The sequence below is a fragment of the Lygodium microphyllum genome, chromosome 14 (genome assembly GCF_053477565.2).
Source record: "Lygodium microphyllum isolate KBCC chromosome 14, Lygodium_microphyllum_v1.1.10, whole genome shotgun sequence".
Lineage (NCBI taxonomy): Eukaryota > Viridiplantae > Streptophyta > Polypodiopsida > Schizaeales > Lygodiaceae > Lygodium > Lygodium microphyllum.
The window spans coordinates 107686247-107711113 of NC_141148.1; the positions used below are offsets into that span (position 1 = coordinate 107686247).

A 24867-nucleotide genomic window follows, 5' to 3' on the forward strand; every position below is an offset into this window, starting at 1 on the left:
CAATGAAAAGGTAAAATCTGCAATAGAAGGCCTCAAATGCAGTCTTCCTCCCCTTCGAACACCAATAACCTACAGCAAATTCACCGATTAGACTCCTTTCCCGCATGCCCACGCTTGCTTCAGCCTTGATCCGATGCGCAGCCCTCCCGCTCGCTCTCAAAACCTGGAAACGCAGCCTTGTGTCGCGCTGAAATCTCCTCTTCAGATAGGTTCAGCCCTCAGTCAGTCCATCTTCACCGCTCTGATACCATGTCAGAGTGCAGCAATGCGGAAGCGCAGGACAAAGACTAAGAGAGAGTGAACACAGAGAGAAGAGAGGGAGAGAGAAAAGAAGACAGTGTAAACACAAAAAATCTGCGGTGTAGTATGCTGTATAAGAGTGCAGAAATACACAAGGGGGCAGAGGAGATATCTGGTATGTCTCCGACTTGATGACCTCGATCTCCGTCAGCCGGTGCCCAGTCTGTCTCAGCCAACAGATCTCAAGATCAAAATCTGAATAATGAATACTAAAGTGTGCCAGAAAACCAGCTATAAATAGCCAAATAATAGGAAATAACTGCAGCAGGTCGGTTGCATTTAATGCAGCCAACTGTAGTAAAAACTGTCGGACTGCAGTAACCTGTCTGACTGCAGGTGCTGACGTGGCACTAACGTCCGTACTGTCCAGGAAATGACTGGCTAACAGAGGAGCACCCCGTCCTTGGAGATCCGAGGGAGAGTTGGGCTCCCGAGACAGTTCCTTTGGAGCCAGAGCCTCTTGATGGAGATTCTTCTTCTAATTCAGAGTCTTCCCTTCCACCGGCCACCCCCGAGGAGCTTTCTCCAATGGATGTTCCTGAGTCTTCAGCAGATGGAGAGCGACGGGAAGAGGTTCGTCCTCCTTCTCGTTGGGCCCGTGACCCACTCCGAGATTCAAGGATCGAGGGGGTCCCTGAGGAGTGGGAACCACAGGATGGACCGCGGAGGTCACGGAGAAACCAGACACATTCTTCGGAGCTTGTTTGCTCCAACTATTCTTTGCTGACCCGAGTTATACAAGATCGAGAGCCCACTTCAGTGAAGGAGACTTTGCAGTCTAAAAATTGGCGGAAGGCCATGGAAGCCGAGTTGGAGGCTATTGAGAGGAATGGCACTTCGTCTCTTGTGCCTCGTCCCTCTCACAAGAAGGTGATTAGTGTCAAGTGGGTCTTCAAGACCAAGTATCTTAGCGATGGTTCTTTGGACAAGCACAAGGCTCGCCTTGTTGCTAAAGGTTTTGCTTAGCACCCAGGCATTGATTTCCATGATACTTTTGCCCCCACTACTCGTATGGCGACTATTAGAGCCGTTCTTGTCTTAGCTGGCCATAGAAGATGGCCTGTTTATCAGTTGGATGTGAAGTCGGCCTTTCTGAATGGTGACTTACAGGAGGAGATCTATGTTGAGTAGCCTCTTGGCTTTGGATCCTCGGATGGGAAAGTTTATAGATTGAAGAAGGCCTTGTATGGCCTCAAGCAAGCTCCGCGTGCATGGAACGAGAAGATTGACTCGTTTCTTCAATTGAAGTTGGAATATCGGCGCTCTAAGGCCGATCCGCAACTTTATGTGCACGCTTCCAAGGTTGGTCGTGTGTTGTTTGTGTTGTATGTTGATGATTTGATTCTGACAGGGGATCATGCATAGAAGGTCCGAGAGACCAAGACAGCTTTCCATCAGGCATTCAAGATGACGGATTTAGGGCTTCTTCATTTCTTCTTGGATCACGAGAGTTATCAGTCTCAGAGGGGGATTTTCATCTCTCAGCAAAGGTACATTCAGGAGCTCTTGGTGTCTTTTGAGATGGAGACTTGTCGGCCCATTACTTCTATGGATCCGAATTGGAAGGCCACTTCACACTCAGATTCTCCCGTGATGGATGCTTCACGCTACCGTCAATTAATTGGATCCTTGATTTGGCTTTTCAACACTCGTGTTGATCTTTGTTTTGTTGTGGGTCTTTTGGCAGGGTTCATGACTAAACCCAAACGGGTGCATTGGAAGGCTGCCCTGAGGATTCTTCGGTATTTGAGGGGAACCTCCGACTTAGGGATTTCTTATCCCGCAGGTTCAGATGCTTCAAATCTAGTTCGTGCACGTTGGAGTGACTTTGATTGGACTGGCGATGTGGACCACCGACAATCTACTACAAGCTATTGTTTTACGTTGGGTACACGTGTTATCTCTTGGAGTAGCAAGAAGCAGCCCATGATAGCCCTTTCTTCTACTGAGGCGGAGTATCGGGTTGCGTCTTCCACCACATGTGAGGTTGTGTAGCTTCGGAGATTGTTGGAGGAGCTTGGCTGCCCCCAAACTCGTCCTACTCTTCTGCGGTGCGACAATGAGAGTTGCATTGCCTTGGTAAGGAATCTTATATTCCATGCCCGGACGAAGCACATTGAGATCCAGAATCACTTCATTCAAGAGAAGCTTCTGGATGGGACCATTGATGTGGAGTATTGCAAGACTGAGAATAATCTTGCAAATTTGTTTACGAAGGCATTTCCTCAGGCTCTTCTTCGGCAACATTCCAGATCCCTCCGTCTTTTGACCCGCCAGGATCTGAGAGGGGGTGTTAGACATTCATTTCCTGGACAGTCAATGGATACCAGAGTACGGCAAAGTACCACATCAGCAGTACGGATGTCAACAGCCACGTCAGCAATCTATGCAGGTGCCACGTGGCAGCCTGCACCCGAACAGTTTTTTATTATTTTTTTTTGCAATCGGCTGCATTTAATGCAACCGACCTAGTGCTGGGCATTCTTTTCTTTTTGGCTATTTATAGCCAGTTTGTGGCACACTCCAGCAGTCATTCGGTGATTTCAGATTCTAATCTTGAGATATGTTGGCTGAAACACACTGTGCTCAGGCTAACGGAGATCGAGGTCATCAAGGCGAAGACATACACAGATATTTCATCTGCCCCCTTGTGTATTTCTACACTCTTATACAGCATACTACACCGCTGATTTTCTGTGCTCTTTCTTTTTTTTTTCGTAAAAGATTTTGTGTGCTCTCTCTCTCTCTCTCTCTCTGTGTGTATGTGTGTGTGTGTGTGTTCACTCTCTCTCGGTCTTTGCTCTGTGTGTGTGTGTGTGTGTGTGTGTTCACTCTCTCAGTCTTTGTCCTACACTTTCGCATCGCTGCACTTTGATAGACCCATCAACCTTTAGCCATGAGGATCCTTACACAAGATTGCTCTTCGGATGTATATAAGAAAAACTAGAGTGTCTATTCTCTCATTCACACAAAGATTCGCAATCAACTTAGCACACAACAGTTAGAGCAGCTAGTCTATTACTGCACTAACTTACGCATGATGAGGCCTATGATGAGCATGGATAGTCCAAAGCAAGTAAAGTTTAGACACTTAACCATAAAATTTAAGATGTGTTATTTTAAGCTTTGAACTTTGAAGTTTATACTTTACAATTTAGACTTTAGCACTTACAATATTACGTGCATTGTGTAGATGAATGTTGATACATTCAAGTTGACGGGTGACACTCTTTCAAGTATACATCAAGAGGTGGATGAGGAGAAGATTTTTGCAGAGCTCTATAGAGAGTTTATAGCAGCAAATACTCATGACACTCGCAAACAGCATGCTCGTAGGCAGGAGTTCGAGTAGGTGGTAGTAGGAGCACAGTCGTTTGACACCCCCCAACATCGAGGAGGGCTGGTTTAAGTGGCTTGCAAACATATGTAAGGCGCGGCTCTAGTAGCTCACACCTTCTGCCTCGTGATGGCATCCCCCCTTTGCCTACAGAGCCGCCAACTAGGGAGCCATCATTTAATGATGATGATAACCTCATCAATGAGGATGAGTATGAGTGTGTCTCATCATCCAATGTCGAGGAATCATCTTCAGACTCTCTTGATGAGCACTCAGATGGTTCTGATAATAATGATAATGATGATGATAATAGTGATGTCTCATCATAGATTCATAGGTCTCTCTCTCCTTTGTATCTACTATCATTGTATCCACATGCATGATGCCACTATGATACACTAGACTGTAGTTGTATCGTATGTTTTACGTAGCTCATGCGACGGCGATGGTCACCCTCTCTCATGTATTCATCTTATTTTGTAATGAAATGGCTATCTTCACTTTAAATGTGTATTCTATCATTTAATGATTTATGAAGCAAAGGTCTTTGAAGATTTCCGTATTGAGAAAGCTCTTGAGACAGATGGTGTTACAACTATGAAGGCCTCCCTTAGTATTAAAGGTATCAATGTTATTTATGCAATTAAGTCTATGAAAGCTAACACATCACCTATCATTCTAGGATCCACCCAAGTCGTGACTTCAAAGTCTTATCATACACAAGCTGCTTTCAATGTCATCCCTCCATGGAGAAGGGTAAGAAGAGAGTCGAAAAACCGGCCATTTCCATGGTGACTGAATCTCCAAAAATACTTTTAGCAAAGGAAAACAATGCTAAAAGAGGCTTTAATCTTGGAGAGAAAAGCATCAAGTTTGACGTTTTCTATGGTAAGAGAGATTCTCAAAAAGCTATATCTTTTACCAAACAGTTTGATGCTACTTTTGGTGGTAAAGATTATGCAAAAATATCAAAAGTTAGAATGGTTAAAATGCATCAGAAGGATGTCGCTTTGAGTTGGTAGCTCAAAGTTGGTCAAGAGGGAAACGAACCCAAGTCTTGGAAAGAGTTTAAGGAGATACTAAACAAGAAGTTTATGCCTTCATCCTTTGAAGCCGATATGCAACAAGAATGGGATGAGCTAAAGCAAAGCCATGGAGACAATGTTGAAACATATATCAACAAGTTTGCAATTGTTTCTCTTAAATTTACATCTCTTAATAAAGTTCCTTCCAATGTGGAGATGAAAAACTTTATCCATAGATTAGATTACATATGCCATGGATGCTTGGTAAAGTGTCAAAAGAAGAACCACAAAGGAAGAAGACCAAGATGTTTGACCAAAAGAAGTTAGATAAACAAGAACCAAAGTATAACGATGGTGGTACATCACCTTTGCCATCCAAAAAGAAACTAACATATCAACAGTTTGCAAAATATACAAGAGAAAGACGATGTTTCTCTTGTGGAGAAAAAGGACACATGGTTGGTCAATGTCCTAATAAGGCAAAGAAGAAAAACCAACCCCAAAAGACATCTCAAGCAAATGCTATACCTAAGGAATCCTTGCAACAAGATGAAACTTTGACAAAGAAAAAGAAGCTTTTTATGGATTGGAATAAGATTACTAATCAACATGTTCTCATGCATTTTGATACAAGGACTACATATCATTATATCCATCCTTGGATTGTCGAAGCTCTACATCTAGCAAAGGAGAGGTTTGAAACACTAGAAATATCAGGTGTTGCTTTTCAAGGAATGAAGTTTAAAGTTACTCCCATTCTTGGGAAACTACAAATTGAGATAGGAGATAATGTAGATCATGAGAGTTTTGTCACTAGATTTGCTTACATGTTTATTATGTTAGAGAGGCTAATACCGATCCATCAAAATTTGATACAAACCACAGCATGTCAAGAGTGGCTCACATGGAGTGAGAGAGTCTACAAAAACTTGCATTTAGGCGTAACGTTTTGAACGAGAGTTGGTGAGGCAAAGATATTGCTAAACAGTCTCACTACTCTTTACATTGTCTTGCATATCACTAATATGGAGGGAAGTACTTTGAGTCTTCTATGAAGAAATACTCTAAACGCAAAAAGCATGAAACCAATCGTACGACAAAGCACAGACTAATAAACTCAAAACACAGTTAGGGTTAGAGTTAGGGTAACTCAAAGACAATGACACATGAATAATAAAGTGAATGAATAATGAATATACAATACTCATGCAACAAACACACTATGTAATGAATACTAAACCTCCAATTATTGTATCTCTAGGATCAAGGCAGAGATTATGAGCTGTAGAGTGTGTCGTACTCTGAATGGATCCCAAAATCGCAGCAAAGGCAACCTCCAAGTGTCGAACACCAGCAAACACAGCCAAGGAAGGTTGGATCTGATATAGACAGCCATATAGGAGAGAGAAAGACTAAATACGCATGTACTTAAGAAGAGAAAATTTGCACAACAATTGTTAGGTACAAACGCAACAAACAATGGTGAGAGAATATCGAGGCAATAGCCAAAAAACCAAAACGCAGCATTCAGAGGAGAGAAGATGATAGTGATAGATACCAACAGGTGGCGACAACATCCAATTGTAGGCAATGGCACCCAATTGTAGGCGACAGCTCCTGGGACTTGGCAACAGCAGCAAACATGCAAAGAAGGCTGAAACTAGGCGCCAGATGATAGACAACCCTACGACGAGTACCCTTGGTCTGATAACCCTGACCTCTCTAGGGTGATCACTTGGGCTCCCTTGGCAAGACAACCATCGCCTTTGTAGTCTTTGTAGGTCATTGGGCAGCTGAATGTGTACCCTTTTGCTTGATACCTTGGTTGCTTTGGGGTGAGATGCCCTGGGATAAAAGAATATATATCTCAAGGGCTTATTTCTCCTAGCTCAGTTTTGGGCCTAAGATGGAATATTGAGCTAAAAATGCATTAGCCTAACTGAAACAGCCCCAAAACATGCTTAATTAATGAAGAGAACCTCTTATTTTAAATGTAGGCATCTAAGGCTATGAAATCACCAGCTGCACAAAATGTAAAATATTTCCTTGGCAACTTGTTAAGAAACAAGATAATCTTATCGTCAGAGGACTTAGGAGCCCTAGTTGTTGAGAACTCAGCAAGGAGACACTAATATTCAATCAACTCGACTTTCAAGTCATCCTTGTCTGTGATTTTAAAATTTTGGAGCTCATGATCCAAATTAATACGATGGCTTCTATCCCGAGCCGCACAATGATCAATCAAGTATACCCAACGCTCAAATGCTAAGCCGAAATGCTAAAGCTGAGAGTGAAACTCAGACAACAAGCCCTACATAAGCTCGATAATAACGGAGGCATTATAGGCCTTTCATGAGCAGACAACCTCATACGGAACAAGGGCGAGATCAAGTTGGGGTTCCAACCTTTACACTAAATCCCATATGTTTTGAGAGTCTAAGACATGTCTCATTAAACTTGACCAAGTGGTGTAGTTTGACCGGGTGAAACGAGTTGTGTCATTAAATGCATGCTTAGGTGGATAAGAAACTAGGACCATGAGGTGTCTCAGAAGATGGATAGATGGAATAAGATGAAGGATAAGACAATGGTGATGGTGGTGGATAAGGAGGGGGTAAAGACACATAGGCAAAAATAGATTGTTGGTATCCAATGAGTGCCGATTGCTGCAAAGGTACCGAAACAGACATAGGTCCATATGATACGATAGGTGTAGGTGGAGAGACTCGGACATGATAGCCTTATCCAAATGTCAGCTAGAGCACTACAAAATGATCAAATGGTCCACTAGGTAATGCCATTGAGGCAAACTGCAGTACCAAACGATCCACACTCGAGTATATCTGGGATATACTCCTAGAGAAATAGCCTGAAAGTCTGTGTGTGAAAGGTCGAGCCTCCGTTACATATACACCATCCAAAATCGAGTATGTAGAGATCCTAAAGGCTGTACCTAAATCTACAGAATCCCCCAATGTGGTGTATGGTGGTGGATAACGTGGTGCACTTAATGAAAGTGGAAAGGAAGGTACAGGGGAAGATGAGGAAGGGATGGGTGGGAACCCAAATGGATTTGTGATAGACGTTGTGGGAAACATCATAGGGTCCTTTTGTCCATTAAATGCACTAGATGAAGAAGCATCTACTTCATATTGACCATGAGAAAAAAAATCATTTGAAGGAAAGGGAAGGATAGAAATACTTAAAGTTATTCTTTTAGCTTATTACCTAGTTTTGAGTTTATGAAGAAATATCTGTCTTCCTCATTACTCACAACCCAAATCTTCTTTTGAAGAGTTACTTCTTGATAAGCATCTCCCAATCCAACAAAAAATACATAATCAGTTGGTATGGAATCTAAAATAATAGGGTTCGTACCTAGTAGTGGAGATTCCGAAGATCCTACGAGATCGTTAGTTATATGCACCGAATCTAAAGGAGAAAACTCAAGTTTACCTTCAACCTCCTCCTGAGCCCTATGCATAAGGATAAGATCATGCTCAGCGGCAAAAATTTGATATGGTCTGTGGACTCCATGGTAGTCCGATGGTTCTCCGCCCATGTCAGAACAGGTAGTAGCAAGATGGAAGACCCACTCTTAATCATTTCTGTCCATGTTTGATTGTGGAGATTCGAGCAATGACTGAATGTGTTCGAAGTCATTTGACCCTTCTGTTGTTCCTACTTTCGCAAATGAGCTTTCTAATCAAAGGCCAAGGTTTCTCAAAGACTACCTAGCTCTAATACCATGTAAAGAAATACTCTAAACGCAAAAAGCATCAAACCAATCATACGACAAAGCACAAACTAATAAACTCAGAGCACACTTAGGATTAGGATTAGGGTAACTCAAAGACAACAAACACAATGAATAATAAAGTGAATGAATAATGAATATACAGTGCTCATGCAACAAATACACTATGCAATGAATGTTGAACCTCGAACTCTCATATCTCTGGGATCAAGTAAGAGATTATGAGCTATAGAGCGTCATATTCCGAACGGATTTCGAATCATAGCAAAGGCAACCTCTGAGTATTGAAAACCAGCAAACGCAGCCAAGGAAGCCTGAATCTAATGCAAACAGCAGTGCAAGAGAGATAAAGACTATAAACACAGATACCCGAGGAGAGAGAAAATCTACACAATGTTGAGAAACCCATTCTTCAGTTCACACACTTCATTTAGGGTTTGCACTGACAACTCCAAAAAGGGTTGTGTCTACATTTTGACTACTTTTTTTGTGGGCAACCACATGTTGAGAAACCCTTTACCTGTAGTTTGCATTTTTGTGTTTCTGTGTTTTGCGTTTAGGGTTTGCAGCCCCAAAAAGGGGCACCATCCTAGACTAACTATGTCTATTTATAGGCCACTCTCATTCATTCCCCACGGCTTATTTATTCAATCCGTCACCTCTTCTCTCTAGCCTCTCCACTACCCTCACACCCCTTCAAGAGGACATTGCGGTTCATGGTTCGTGGCTATCTTCATCATCTTCCTTGCGCTATGGCACCCTTGTTCCCTTGTATCACATTCACTCCATGATTCGGAACTTCATCATTCCATTCATCAGAGTTTCGTCTCTCTTCTCTTCTCTTCTTCATGTTTGCCGAGTTCACTCCATGTTCCTTCCCGCAAACCCTATTGTCTTGCTGATACATCATCTTTTGACATGGTATCAGAGCTGGATCTGCTCAAACTAGCAGCGAAGATCCTCCACTCCAGTGAAGGCAAAGACCAGTGGCAGGTTCGGCATCCACTTCTCTTCTTCTTGCGCTACATCAAAATCTCGTTTTTGTAGATTTCAAGTGTTTTCAGCTTGCTACCCACACCCCTTTTACGGAGGACATCGTAGTCTTAGCTGTCCCTTGCTGTTATCTACAGTCTAGCACATGTTTCCAACCTTCCACCCGCAGTTTGCAGCTGTTTACAGCAAAGTGACTGTTGTTAATCACTCTCCATTCAAAAAACAATCTCGTTTTTGCATATTTCAGGTATTTCAGCTTGCCGCCCACACCCCAGACGCGGAGGACATCGCAGTCCAAGCTGGCCATTGCTGTCTACAACAGTCTGGTACCTATTTTCAGCCTATCACACACTGTTCGGAGCTGATTTCAGCATATTGACTGCTGTTGCTGTTTTTTCCTGTGTTTTTAGTCTTTCTCTCTCCTGCAGGCTGTCCTGCCTGCGTTTTTAGTCTTTCTCCCTCCTCACCTGCGTTTTTCAACTAGTTGCAACCTCTTACTGCTGGTCACATCCTCCTCCCACAGGCAGCTCACTTCCAGCCCTTCCACTGCCCTTCTACCCCTTGAGGCAAACATTGCGGTCCGTGTTTCACATTGCCCTCACACCCCTTGAGGCAGGCATTGCGGTTCGTGGTTTGTGGTTCGTGGTTCGTGGTTCGTGGTGGCTGACCTCTTCCTTCTTCAGCAAGGCACACTGGTATCCATGGCTTCTTTACCAACAGATGACCAGACTACTAGGTGCTCCTACTGTGGCATCATCGGACGCACCACCGATGCTTGCGGACTTCGAACTTTGCTTCCCACCCCTTCGAAGTACATGCATCTTCTACTAGGCACTCCTTGTGCCACCTCTTTTTGGGCCACAGAGATCGTTCTGCATCAGCTATCACAGTACTATGCTCAAGGCAATAAGACGCATCCGATGCGCACTAAGCCCTTTCGAGCACATGGAGGATTGATTGGAGCTAGGACCTCCTGAAGATCATTGCAATGCCAACGGCAGTCTTCTCCCACTTATTTTCAGGTGCAGTGGCTTTCATGACCTACGAATCTGCAATCCGCTCCATCTAGAGACAGTGATTGTTTGATGTCGTCTCCTCGTCACTCTGCTCCTTCGAGAGACAATGGCTGCTCAACTCCTTCCTCTTCTTCGGCTACCCAGTCTGCTCCACTGAGAGACAACGACTGTTGCCCACCTCTTGCTCATTCTGAGCCCCACCCTTCCCTACCCTTGACTACTCAGGTTCAAGAGGCTACCTCTGGGAGCTCTTCGGCACCCCAGATACCTTCTTCGGCACGACCGGTGGCACTTCCTTCATCATCAGACATTTTGGAGTCCGTGATCCATGAGTTTTTGGATTCCCTATCTACATTAGAGAGGGATTCTGAGGGGGATGTTATTTCTTTGCCCTCAAAGGGGGCATCTACTTTTTCTTGGACTTCAACGGGGGCCCCTCCACCTCCCACCTCAGAGGGGAAACCTACTCCACATGAAGTTCTTCACCCATCCTCTACTTTCTTAGGGTGGCTGTCTTCGACCAGTCATCTCTTCTACTAATACCCAGACTCTTTAAGTATCACCTTGATCGGGACCTCGGAGATTCAACCGTGACTTGGTGACAAGGCCTTCGTATTCCTTCCAGCATGAATGCACGGAGCTAGTGGCTTCTCTCCCAAGGTTGAGTTTTGGGTTCTCCAGCTCACTCTGTCTACTGTTCTTTATTGTAGGTTCCCTTTCCATGGAAATCTTGGATCTTAGGGATCCTCTACATCTTCTTCCTCCTCTTCTCTTCTTGCCTTCGTCCCTTTGTCAGCATGGAGCCACCTCCTGAGATCGAGTACGGGCATTTCCTTATGGTTCTCGGCACCACACAAAGTCCGGCATTCCTATCCATTGCATGTTTTCTTTATCTTTGTACTAGGGCGCTTGGGCAAGCGAACAATTTCCCCACGAGGGACACTGTCCAAGTGGCACCTGCTGCATGAGTATTCTTCCGCATGTAGCATTGCATCTCCACCTCACTCCTCTTGTTCCCCTTTTTGGGCTTGAGAGGGGGTGTTGAGAGACCCTTCACCCGCAATTTGCATTTTTGCGTTTCTGCATTTTGCATTTAGGGTTTGCGTTTAGGGTTTGCAGACCCAAAAAGGGGCGCCATCCTAGACTGACTATGCCTATTTATAGGCCACTCTCTCGTTCATTCCCCACGGCTGATTCATTCAGTCCATCACTTCTTCTCTCTAGCCTCTCCACTACCCTCATACCCCTTCAGGAGGACATTGTGGTTTGTGGTTCGTGGCTGTCTTCATCATCTTCCTTGTGCTATGGCACCCTTGTTCCCTTGTATCACATTCACTCCATGATTCGAAACTTCATCATTCCATTCATCAAAGTTTCGTCTCTCTTCTCTTCTCTTCTCCATGTTTGCCGAGTTCACTCTGTGTTCCTCCCCACAAACCCTACTGTCATCTTTTGACACCACACAGTGGCGCGCCATCCTATACAACTTATGCCTATAAATAGGTAGTTACTTTATTCATTCTTTACACTCCTACCACCACTCTTCATCCATTCTTCATCCCTCTTCCTCCATCATCAAACACCCTTCCCTTCACAAACCCCTTCCACTACCCTCACATCCCTTCAGGAGAACATTGCGATTTATGGCTCATGGCTAGCTTCACCATTCCTCTTCTACTTCAAGCGCCTTGTTCCATCATCTTCCACCTGGCGTCACCATCATCTGCTTGGCGTCAACACCCTTCTCTTTCAAGCTCCACCTTTACCTACGTTTTTCATTTTGGATGTCTTCTCCTTGCTAAGCATCATCAACTTCAGCTTGGCATCAGCTTCCTAGCCTCTAGCAACAGTCTACATCACCAAGCATCAGTGATTTGTCAACCGTCTATCACAAGGGCTGCTAGGACCTGCGTTTTTGCGGCCTCGCTCCTCCTTCATCACCTGGTGTCACTCCTCTATCTCAAGGGCTATTAGAACCTGCGTTTATACAGCCTCGCTCCTTCTCCATCACCTAGTGTCATTCGTTTGTCCAAGAGACTACTAGGGCCAGCATTTTTGCAACCCAGCTCATCTTGCATCATTAGCATCATTATTATTCGCCTGGCACCAGCATCTGAGCTGCTCTCCTTGCGTTTGATAGCTTTGACACTCTAGGATTTGTGTTTTATTGCCCACGTCACTCCCGAGCATCAAAGGGCTATGATTTGCTCCCTCAACAGCTAGTGATCATCTTCCACATCTCCGATAACATCAAAGGAATGCGGTTTGCTTCCTCAACAGCTATCCTTCACCTTCCTGCGATTACTTCAATAGCCCACTGCCCACAAGTTTGCATTTTGCTCATTCACTGTGCAAATTCCCATAGGTGCTGCCACTTGATTCAGATAGAACCGTGCAGTTATCTTTTGAGCTTCAACTCCGATGTATCAGCTTTTCTTCTCATAGCATGATTTAGTGTATCATCACTATATTCTTCTTGTGTTTCTGAGTCTCTTTTCTCTCAGTGTTTGCCATATGCACTCTGTGTTACTCCCACAAACCCTACTATCTCTTTGCAATGTCGCTTATTTTTCACATGGTATCAAAGCATACATGTTATTTTCGACACACAACAACTGTTAGGTGCAAATACAACAGATAGTGGTGAGAGAATGTCACGATAATAGCCAAAAAACCAAAACACAGTATTCAAAGGAGAGAGAAAATGATGGCGATAGCTGCTAAAACAGGTGACAACAGCATTTAACTGTAGGCGACAGCACCCAATTGTAGGCAACAGCTCCTGGAACCTGGCGATGGCAACAAACACACAAAGAAGGCTAGAATCAAGTGCCAGATGGTGGCAAGTGGCTAGTGGAAACTCCAACCACGATATCCTCCACAAACCAGGTGTGGGTAGCAAAGTTATCGCTCTTGAAACCTACAAAAACGAGATTGAGGGAGAGTGGTGGCTTGCATGCATATTTATAGAAAGTTTGGGACACCAAAATTATGGTTTTGTATGTGGGACACAGTGACTCTAGGATCACATTTATTTTAAAATAAGAGGTTTTTTTCATTAATTAAGCATATTTTGAGGTTGTTTAAGTCAAGCTAATGCATTTTTAGCTCAATACCTTCCATACGACTATATGGATAAAATTAATGAGACCTTGCTTTGCAATTGCTTCTTACCGCAAGACAAGCAAGTTGCTATTTAACTTCTATATACAATATAGATAATTGTTTAGTATTAATGATGATTATTCATTCATGATTGTTCTAACTTGCTTTATCTATAATCCATCATTCATCACTCTCAAGGGTTGATAAGATACATGCAGTGTGAAATGCACGATGGGATTGTTGTGCATATATTGCATCTCCTTTGGCACAGTGAGTAGCAGTGCACTGGTAAGGAGTTCGGAGGCTTCATGGAGTACATGAGGCGTCTCACACGGGATGATCTAGATATGATGAGGAGAGTAGAGGATGATTTGCTAGCATTTTGCAATCATTCTCTTCATTTTGACCAACCTACAACTAGACTTCAAGAGACGCAACATCAACTCATCTCTTAGTAAGAGAAATATAATAATTGTGCTCTTACTATGTTATGTGAGTCATGGCTTGTATATGTTGATAATCTAATACATTATGCAACCTAGGTTTATAATCTACTACCAACTTAAATGTTAATTTTGCGGCTTGCCTATTACCTAACCTCAATCTCTTAAATTTAAATAGAAACGCCTTGATATTCGTATCCTCTCACAAGATTGTAGATCAAGGCCTACCAAGAGAAACTTGAATCTATGGACCCTCTTCCGTACCAAAAAGAGAAACAAGCTCACAACCCCCCAGTTGGAGCGTTTAGCGCTTTTAATTGTAATCTTCAACTTCTTAAGAAGAACAGCTCTATCCCCTTAGTCTTCACAAATAATAAATTGTATAACGCATAATGTAACTTTTTAACCTTATCACTACTTGAAAGTTTAATTATGAATTGTAATATATATGAACATTAAACATGTTGACACTTCTCTCATGTTTTTGTCTCGTTCATCTATACATGTAAATGTTGACAAATTTGACATAGAAAACTTAGAAGGTGAGTAATATCCTACAAATACCATAAGAGCAAGATATTTACTCTATGCTCTATAAAGAGCTATCAACACTAGTCCATGAGACTCGTATAAAGAGGAGAGCTATAGCTACAAAAGCGAGGCTACATGAGGTCATGCAACAAAGCCAAAGTCTAAGGCTAAGACTAAGGCTACTTCATCATCTTCTCGATCAAGGTCCTCAAAGTCGGATGAGGAGATAATACTTTAGAAACTAGAGTCATCATATCTCTAAAGTCCATTTAGCATTGCAATTACAAATCGCTATAGTAGCATTATACATGCACATGATGATATCATGATTGTTCAATGATGTTGATACTCGACAATTACTAATACTCACTAGACTTTGGATAGATTATTTACATGACACAATTACATGTATTTTAATTTTACTTATTATGCATCTTGGTTCCACCATTCTTGATACCAATCTTCAGATGATTCATGAGTTATAAATTAAAATTCATTTTATTATTTAAAGTTTTAAAAATTGAATTTTAAATGTCTTAACCATTGAGTCTTCATTCGTGACACATATAATGAATCGTGATTTCAATCATATAACATGAAGACTCAAAGTTTGGTAGAATCCGAATGAGTCATGACTCATGAACTTTAGATACTAGAGTCATCATATCTCTCGAGTCAATTTTACATTCCAATTACTAACGGCCATAGTGACATTATACATGCACAAGATGATATCATGATTGTTCATTGATATTGATACTTGGTAGTTACTAATACTCACTAGACTTTGGATATATTATTTACATGACACAATTGTATTTATTTTGATTTTACTTATTATGCATCTTAGTTCCACCATTCTTGATACCAATCTTCAGATGATTCATGAGTTATAGATTAAAATTTATTTTATTATTTAAAGTTTTAAAATTTGAGTCTTAACTATCTTAACCATTGAGTCTTCACTCGTTACACATATAATGAATCGTGATTTCAATCATATGACATGAAGACTCAAAGTTTGATAAACATCGATATATTTACATACCTACCGTATTTATTTTAGTATACAATCTGAAACAATGTTCCTCTATTTTTAAATTTTTACCAAAACTCCAAATTTTCTCGTTTCTAAAATTCCACCGTACTATACACTCATCCAAGAAGTAGTTTTTACTTAGCCTAATGAAGTTCAAGACCTTTTTTTTTTTTAATCAACTTGTCCAAAGTATACAAAATTAGTATTTCAAAACCCTAATTTTTTGAATTACAAGAAATCAATCTATTGTATATGATTCAAGCACTTAGTGCCCATGATTCATTTCAATAAAATCCTATAAAGAGGAAGAGGTCAGTTCCCCTCTCAACATGGTATCGAGACTTTTTTTTCTTTCTTCTTTTGTCTTCTAATTTCCAAGGTGAAAATTAATCGGGTTGATTAAGTTCAAAGTATTGTCATTTTTACATTTTTTCCCACACTTACATTGGTATCAAAGCAAAAACTTTTTTGTAGCAGCAAGATATTTGAGCTTCACATTCTCACATGTCAAGAGACAAAAAAGAGAATTTTGATCAATCGAATAGCTCCTAACACTCTATATATGTATGTTTCTCTGATTATGATATCAATCCTAAGCCAACCATAGAAAAACATTGCTATGGATTTTTTCTTTAGTGCAAAGTACATCTTGGATGAGTGCTAGATAAGCATGTACAAAGCATCATGTGATTAAAAATTCAACAGTAGATCTTGTTTGAAATGAAAAGAAATACCTTTAGTATATAGGTGTGGAGCTTGGGTGCTTAAAAGTGAAAAGTAGAGGCTAACATGTTACTTTCCTAGAGAAAAAAGCTTCTAAGCCTTCTACTCTAAAAGTCTCTCAACTGGTTAAGAATTTGAGATAGCCACTAAAGACAAAATTGTTTCTTGCGAAATTTCGAGCCTTTGACACAAACGAAATTTCCATTTCAACAACTTTCAAAAATAATAACCTCCTAAATTTTAAGAGTCCCCAAATTTAGATTCCGAAGAGCTTAATAGTATAGGTTCACCAGTTCATAGTTTGTTTCTTTGATCATGAACACCTGGTTTCGCTTTCAAAAACTATTCATTATATGGGTTTCTAGTCAATGTGACTAGCTCAATGTAAAAATCTTAATCATCTAGGCTTTTTAGTTAATCTAACTATCCAACTACACTTTTAATTTCTCTTGGGTATCTCGTCAATGGCAATCCAAGTATAATTATAGAGTAATCTAGCATCCTTGAATAGAAAGATGAACATTTAGCCATATTTTGAAATACTCAACTAATGTAAATTGCCTTTCAAAGTATATGAGAATCAAATTAAGTTAAATCATTGAGCCAATACATCTTCATAACGATTGATATACAAAAGGGTGATTGCATTTCTCCCAATCATCTCAACCCTAATATTCTGTAACTGTTCACATAGAATCACAGCTCACATGGTTAACAAAGCCTCGTACATAAACTAAAGCTTCTCCCACACCTCTAGAAATGTATTGCAAAACATAGCAACTGGAAGGACTTTCTTCGAAATGCAACGAAATAAAAGCAAAGTATGCCCGAGTATTCTTATTGTTCCAAGTAAGAATTGCCTCCTCATGGTTGTCTTCGTCCAATCATCTAAAATAGAAGAGGACTTTTGGGAGAACGAGGCTGATCTTGAAACGCAAAAACCAAGCTTTCATAACACCACTCCAGGTGAGATTGTCAAGTATAAGCCTATTATCAAACGTGAAGAGAGTGCAATGACAAAAGCACAACAACCAACATGTGTGATTCTTTCTCTAAAGGGAAATGAAGCCTACAAAAAAAATACAAATCGATTGCACAAACAACAAAATGTTAGCAACTAAGACCAAAACAATGACAAATCCCAAAAACATAGGCTAGAACAATGAAAATGCAAGTACAACAACAAAACCTAGGTATAGGCTGTGAAATGTCAAAAACAAGCCACCTTTATGCTAAAAACTATTTCCCGACTGAGAAAATTGTCACCCATGTCTACCCAAATCAAGATAGCTGTAAATGCAAGACTCTAGAGCAGTCTAAACACTCTCAGACGTAAAAATAACAGTCAAACACAGCAACCAGCATCAAAATTAAGATTCGTGGGCTTTGATACCAAGCTAGAAAAGTGTGGAGCAGTAAAAGCAAATCAACACCGTAGACAGATCTGTTGTGAACACAAAGAATACAAAAGAACGGCAAGAACACAATGACCCAAAGAGAATAGAATCAGGAAATGGAATCCATATATTGAGGCTCAAGAGTGTGTACAATGGCAAGAGATATGGACAACCAGCAGAATGCAGCAGTCTCCCTCTCTCCACCAAGAAGCACACATGCTGAACGGACAACTATGATCATAATAATGACAGTGGAGAAGAGATTACCTATAGATAGGCCCAAAAAAAAAGATTATTTAGCAATCTTAGGTACGTTACGAGTAGTCCCTGTGATTCTCACTTTTTTGACCTCACAGGTAGATTTTAAAAAATAATGACCAGTTGGCCAGCATCACCATGGGCCAAAAATACCAGTCTGCCAGCTGGAATGCACCTCACATAAAAATGAAATGCACTCTAGTGGTAGACTCTATCACCCAGGAGATGCACTCTGCTAACAAATCAAGCCTAGATTATCTGAAGTTGCAAACCCCCGTTCATTTGATAAGTCCAAAGGCATTATGGTGTCCAACCAAGAGCTGGCCATTTTAGAACCAAGACACAAAATAGCCCATTCACTTTGACTATGACATGAAAACTCTTGCATACCATTGTACTAACTCAAACTAGTACACATCACAAAGTACACACAAACAAAAGCGTGTGTAAAACATAGATGTTGAGCATGATGAACTATACGATCACAGACAAACTAGCTATCTCAATATAAAGGATAGACTTCCAAGTGTAAAGCACAAAAATGTCCCGAACCAAAAACAAGCTAAAACACTATGCGTACATGGCTATCTCAATATAAAGGACAGATTTCAAGTCTAAAGCACAAAAATGTCCCAAACAAAAGTTGAGCCAAAATAGCACGTGTGCACACACACTCACAAGTACATGATCCAACTTTGATGAAAATACCGCCAAGAAGTTTGAGAGAAAACATAGAAACAGTAAACACTTCGTGAAGTCTGACACAAGCTATTCTATTTTGAAAAACGATGTGTGTAATACCATCTGAACACATTTAAAACTTAAAGTAAGATATTGATATACAACTCACTCATTAGGGATTACAGATGTCCTTTTCCGTAGATTTTTGCGGCGAATGTTAATAGCAGGTGCAAAGGCAACTGGAGCTGCTGGTGTGATAATGCCTGCAAGATATGCAAGGGCAATGCTTGACACCAAGAGGAGGTTGTCTACAGCAGGCTTCCACTCAAGAGCTGCTGCATTAGCTAGTTCCCCAATGCTACTACTGCACCTGAGGATACTTGCTTCCCCCCTCAAAAACGGTATACATTGACTGAAAAGCGTGTTCCTTGTCTTGCACCGCAGTGAGGTACCTGCATTGATTTGCCTTATGCTTGAATAATCCACGAACGTAAAAGCAACCTGAGAGGATTCCGAAATGCTGCATCCATTAACCGACGTTCTTAGTCTCCTGCTGGCCTTGGATGATAATGTCAAAGACTGCAGTGGCACGCTAACAAGGCCTGTTTCCAGAGAATACTGCAACTCGATACTTCCACGGGAAGAAAGATAGGGCAACGCCATGGAAGGGCCTCTTACAAAGGATCTATACAAAGGACGGTAAAGATGACACAAACACACACGCACACACTCTCCCGCCCTCGCGCCTCCCCCCACCTTCCTTTGCAAAATACATAAGCGGAGAAGTCCGACCTGCAAAGCGATGTGTAAGGAAGGATGCGCGCACAGACGACATGCTATGCTTTAGAGTCGAGTTCCTTACTGAGGACAAACAGCCTAATGCTTTTTGGGTTTCTAATTTTTCAATAAGTCGCTTCGCTTGGGCCTTATCGCCAACTTGCATGTAGCCTTTTGGCCTCATTTCACATTCTTGTTTGGCCTCTCCTCTCATTGCTGCCACTTTTTTGGAAACCCGTCATTTACAATTAGCTGTCCTCAATAAAAACTATCAAAACATCTCCAAATTTTTTCCTATGTAGTATATAACTCATGTGGATAAATAGATTAACATGAGATCTTTAAGTGTCACTTGCCTACTAATGCATATTAATTGTCACTGACTATTATTGCCTTTATTTCTCATTAATGACCACTAACTTCCATTGCTACATGGCACTCAACTACATGCATGCAGCAAGCTAAGCACCTTGCATATGTAGCCTGTGGTGACACACCTCGAGAGTGGTCATGGAGGGGAGAAGCAAGTGCTAATAGGGGCTAGGAATGTAATGAAAGTTGATTATTGGGGCATTTTTAGGGGGGAGAAATTTGACATGACTGAGCTGGAGAAGGAGCTCATGGCATCAGCGTGTAGATCCAAAATGAGAAGAAGAAGAAAGAAGTTGGGTCAAAGAAAAAGATCTTGCAAGCGCATGCAGCCTTCTCACTATCAAAGCTCCAAAGTTGTTTCTCTCTCTTCTCTATTGCTGGTATTTATATATATTTTATAGAACATGTTCCAAGCAAGGCCGAGTTTGAGTGATGGTTCAGCTACACATACTGCCACAAGCCTCCCTTGACCAATATAGGTTTGTCATCAAAGGTCTATTTTTTGTGCTATTGGGTTTGATTGACAGGGACTTTGTGCTAGACAGTATGGTATGTCCCATTTGGGTTCATTTCCAATCTATGTTGGCATAACTGGCTAGGCAATGAAGTCAAGTAGTCATAAAAGTCCTTGGAAGAGTTATATATGGCCATTGCAATAGTGCCACAACCATGAAAACTCAAAAACATGCTTACATCTTATGGGATAGGTGCAAAGAAATCCCTAAAATGCTCGAGTTGTTTAATGCCAATGGACTGGAAATTGTTATAGAAGTCCAGTTAGCTACATTTTCTAATATATGTTATGCATGCACATTTTATGGACTTTTTGCCAAATCATGCCCTAACAAACATGTAGCAAAGGAAGTGCACTTGAAACTATCGAGGGGACAGAGTTGAATTCACAACAAAATGAGAATGAGAATTAAGCAAAGAAGCAAGCTCTATTAGCCAACAATCACATAGTTGTTGCTTAGAGGCGAAAATTGATGGTCGTGCTATGCAAGTGACCAAGGCTACCTCGACATCAAATATGTAGACAAAACAACCAAGTAAATTGTATCAAATCCCATGCACGGTATTATGGAAACCAATGGGGATAAAGAGGACGTAAAAAATCAAGAGGGCAAAGTCCGCAAGAAAGGGAAGTCAAAATCTTCAAAAAGCTTGCCAAAAAGCCATTATTTGAAAAGGATGTGTATGCATGCTAGGTTGAACTTAATCACATCAACCTCTATAAGTAGGAGATACACCAAGAAGCTCAAGGTCCTCACATGGAATGTCAAAGGATTTTGGAGTAAAGAATGTAGATTGCAATGTTTGAGGATGGTAAGACAAGTCAAATTACATGTGCTCTTGGCCCAAGAAGTGAAGACAACTATGGATCATAGTGAACATTTTACTCTACCATGCTATGACTGCTCAGTTGAGGCATCCATAAGGAGGTGGGGAGGCACTATAATATTTGTTAAAGCAAATCTAAATGCATCTCAAGAGTGGGTTGATGGAAGTGGTTTCATTGTTGTTGCTAGTGTGAAGTTTAGTTGGTTTGGTTAGGATAGGAAGAGACCTCAATCATCTCAATATATGCCCCCTAATGTGTCTAGTGAGAGAGCCTTATAAGCTATGGGATTTCTTGAATCAATGAATCCAAAGGAAACCTACTATTTTAGCTATGGATTGGAACATGACTTTGCAATAGGAAGACAAATCTTATGCCAATGGCGATATGGTATCTACAAGAGCATGAGGTCTAGGGCACATTTACCTTAAACTATCAACTCAAAAGATGTTATTAAGCTATTAGATCATGACTCTACCATTTACACATGGCATAATAGGCATGCTAGAGCAACTTGGCGTGAAACAAGGCTTATAGAGGTACCACATGAATGGTGATGGTTGGTGGGCAGAGGCCTTGGTAGTACATTCTTACCATCATGGAAGTTGTTAACTTTGACCAAAGTCCTATTTTACTATGTTGCGTTATAATTAACAATAGGTGACCTTACCATAGGCCCCCTCTTTTCAAATTAAATGTTCTTCTTTAAGTGAAAATGCTTACTACATGGCTGTTGAAAGAATCATGTGTCATGAAAAATTTCCTTGAAGTCCTCTAATCTCTTGGTTTCAAGGGGTTCTATAATGCAATCCAAACCTTATTCACAAAGGTCTCCACATCAATGGAGTATTGTCCAAGGGATTTGCTCTTGTGCACTCTATTATGTAGGGCTACCCACTTACTTTGTTGTGTTGTTCACAATTGCTAATGGAACTCTTCTCTGAGAAATCTATTGCACGATGGCGAGGGGACTCATTTGTAGAATCATGCTACCACAAGAAGGTTATTTCATCATGCAAATGTTTGTGGAAAATAACATTAATGCAATCGAAGAAAAGTATGGATCTTTTTTTGAGATTTTACTAAGCATGTATGATGACTTTTCTATTGTATCGAGATGTTGCATCAACACCCATAAAATAGAACTTATCATGGAATGATCCCCGAAGTGGCTACAAGATAATCAAACATGGCATCATGATTCCCTATTTGGAATTCCCACTAGGAATGGACATTTTTGTATCACAAGGATTTGAGCGGTTCTTTTGCAAATTAAGGATCAAGTTGCAAGGGTGGATTAACAGATGTTGTGGGCTTGCAAGCAAAATCACCATGCTATAAAATGTTTAAGCCGCATACAGAATGTTTGTTGGCTTTGTATTTCCATTCACCAAGCCAATGTGGTGCAAGGTGGAGACCTTGTTTAGGAAATATTTGTGGAGTTTTGATGGGAATAAGCAATGGGTTGCTATTAATTGGGACTAGGTCATGGCATGCAAAGATGAGGGATGCTTTGGCTTGGAGAAACCTCATGATATACCCAAAAGATTAGTATTCTAGTCATTGAAGAGAATGGAAGTTGATCAACCTTGGACTTAGGTTGGCAAGAACCTAAACCTCTTTATAGGGTGGTCTCCACTCATGTACACCAAAATGGAGCTAAAAACGCACCACTTTGATGTAGTATGTGCACTTGTAATGGTATGGAGGCAGGTGATAGGAAAAGCAAAATGGAAGGGTTGCAACAAAGGGGATGCCTTGGTCCTCCAATCTCTCTGGTTGCAACACAAGGATTGCAATGATGATTTTGTTTGTGCTACTAGCTCGCCTAGATTTGCCTCTTGAATAGTAGCATGAAGGGTCTACTAAGGTGGGAGAATCTGTGGGATGTTGGTGCTCTAGCTTGGAAGCTATGGGAGCTAGTCTACAAAGAGTTTAGCCTCGTAAGCAAGGAACTCAATTGGCTACAAGAAGTTGTTGGTGGGCAGACTAAGGATGCATGGCCCACTTAAAACCTATAGCATATACACAACTTAGAGAAGAAGAAGCTTGAGAGGGTACAACTCAAAGTATATTGATAAGTATCAATAGAGAAAAGTTATAAGACTAAGTATGCCCTAAAAGTGAATAAATATATACACAAGGCGGGGGGGGGGGGGGGGGTGTGGGGGGGGGGGGGGGAAACCTCTTAGAGAGGGAAAAAGGTACCCTCATGGTCTTAAGTTGTTCACACACATCACTATTAAAATATGGAAATACCCATGATATCCAAAGAATACTTATTTCTAGCATATAGCCAAGTGAAAACCAACTTGATGCATGACCCTCTCAAATTTCCTCCATATTTCCTTGACTTGTGAGCAATTCCAAAACAAATTTAAGACATATTATGTGCTCTTCTCGCACAAGATGCACATGAGGTTACATTTACTAAACTTCGTGAATTAGTCTTCATGGATAACTTCTAAAAAAGCACTCCTCACAATAGTAAATTTAGGTGACTTAATGGTCTTGATTTCCATACCATGCGGCTTCTATGCTTCCACACCTTGATAGTTTCATTAGGGAAGGGCTTAGCCCATGAGCTTTGAAACTTAATTAGTGCCTTATTTTTAAGAAATTTGAAGCATTTCTTGCTCTTTACATGCTTCAAATTATGCTTACAAAATAGGATAGACCCAAGAAAGGGAGCTCAATTTTGATAACATACCTGATGCTAGAGTACCACCACCACCTACTCCTAAGTAAATTAGTTTGAATAGGAGAGATGCAAAGCCTCATTATTTGATTGCAATGTTTGTTAAGTATACCAGGTTCCACATATTTTCTCATATAAGACAACTAAGGATTCTTGGGATCCTTTTGCATGTTTGTATTAAGAAATAAATAAGGCCCATATTGCTTACATTTGTAATGTTGAGATTTCGAGCTCTACATGAGCTCTGGCGGCATGCACTACGTGCCTAGGTGATGTGGCAGGATATTATTCACTAGCACATCAAGTGACCGATATGAGGATACACTAGTGATTCTACAGCATGACTATGCCCACATAGTCCACCCTTGGTCATGGCACATTCATTATACCACCTCTTCTGTCCTTAGCAGATTCACACTTAGTGATCACATGTCCATATGTTGTGATACTTTCACATTAGTCTTTTATTATATTTTAGATGGTTCTTTTGTATGGAAGAAGAAGAAGAAGAAGGAATAAGAAGAACATTTCAGCCCTACGTCTCTATGTGCTCAAGTCTCCATTGCTTTTGTGTGTGTGCTCTTGGTCTCTTCACCTCTCTCCCCTCTTGTTTATTTTCATGGTATCAGAGTCATTCCACAACTATGTAGAGCCTGATTAAAGGCTAAAGTGAAGGCATTGAAGCAGAAAAGCAAGCAACGAGTAAGAAGCTCTTCCACCTTGCTCGATTTGTAATAGGTTATAGCCACAAGAGGCTCTTAATGCTGGTAGGATTGCAATCTCTAATTGTAGTGATACTTAGTGAGCACGAAGAATTGTGTATATATTGAAGATAGACCCTTTAGGGCTTTCTTGCTATGATTTTTGGCATTTGAGGTAATGTTGGCCTCCGTTTTGGACTTATAAGTGAACCTGACAATAGTTTTATGTATATTATAGTTTCGATTGTGTTGACGGTCATTTACAAGTACACATGTTATAGATTTCACATCTATAATGTTTCAAGTGTTTGTGAGGTTGTAGACATAAAAGACATCTGTATACAAACTTCAAATTGCAGTTCACTGAAAAAGATT

General features: G+C 41.0%; 1 protein-coding gene across 1 annotated transcript in view; it reads right to left on the reverse strand.

Annotated features, from left to right (window-relative positions):
- Positions 1-19467, reverse strand: part of LOC148025958 (phosphoglycolate phosphatase) — an 83274-nt gene extending 63807 nt beyond the window's left edge. The window contains exon 1 of the mRNA XM_087693204.1: positions 18775-19467. Within this exon, the coding sequence (XP_087549330.1) occupies positions 18775-19268 (494 nt within the window). The 5' untranslated portion in view covers positions 19269-19467. The remainder of the gene's footprint in view (positions 1-18774) is intronic.
- Between the last annotated feature and the right edge of the window lie 5400 nt (positions 19468-24867).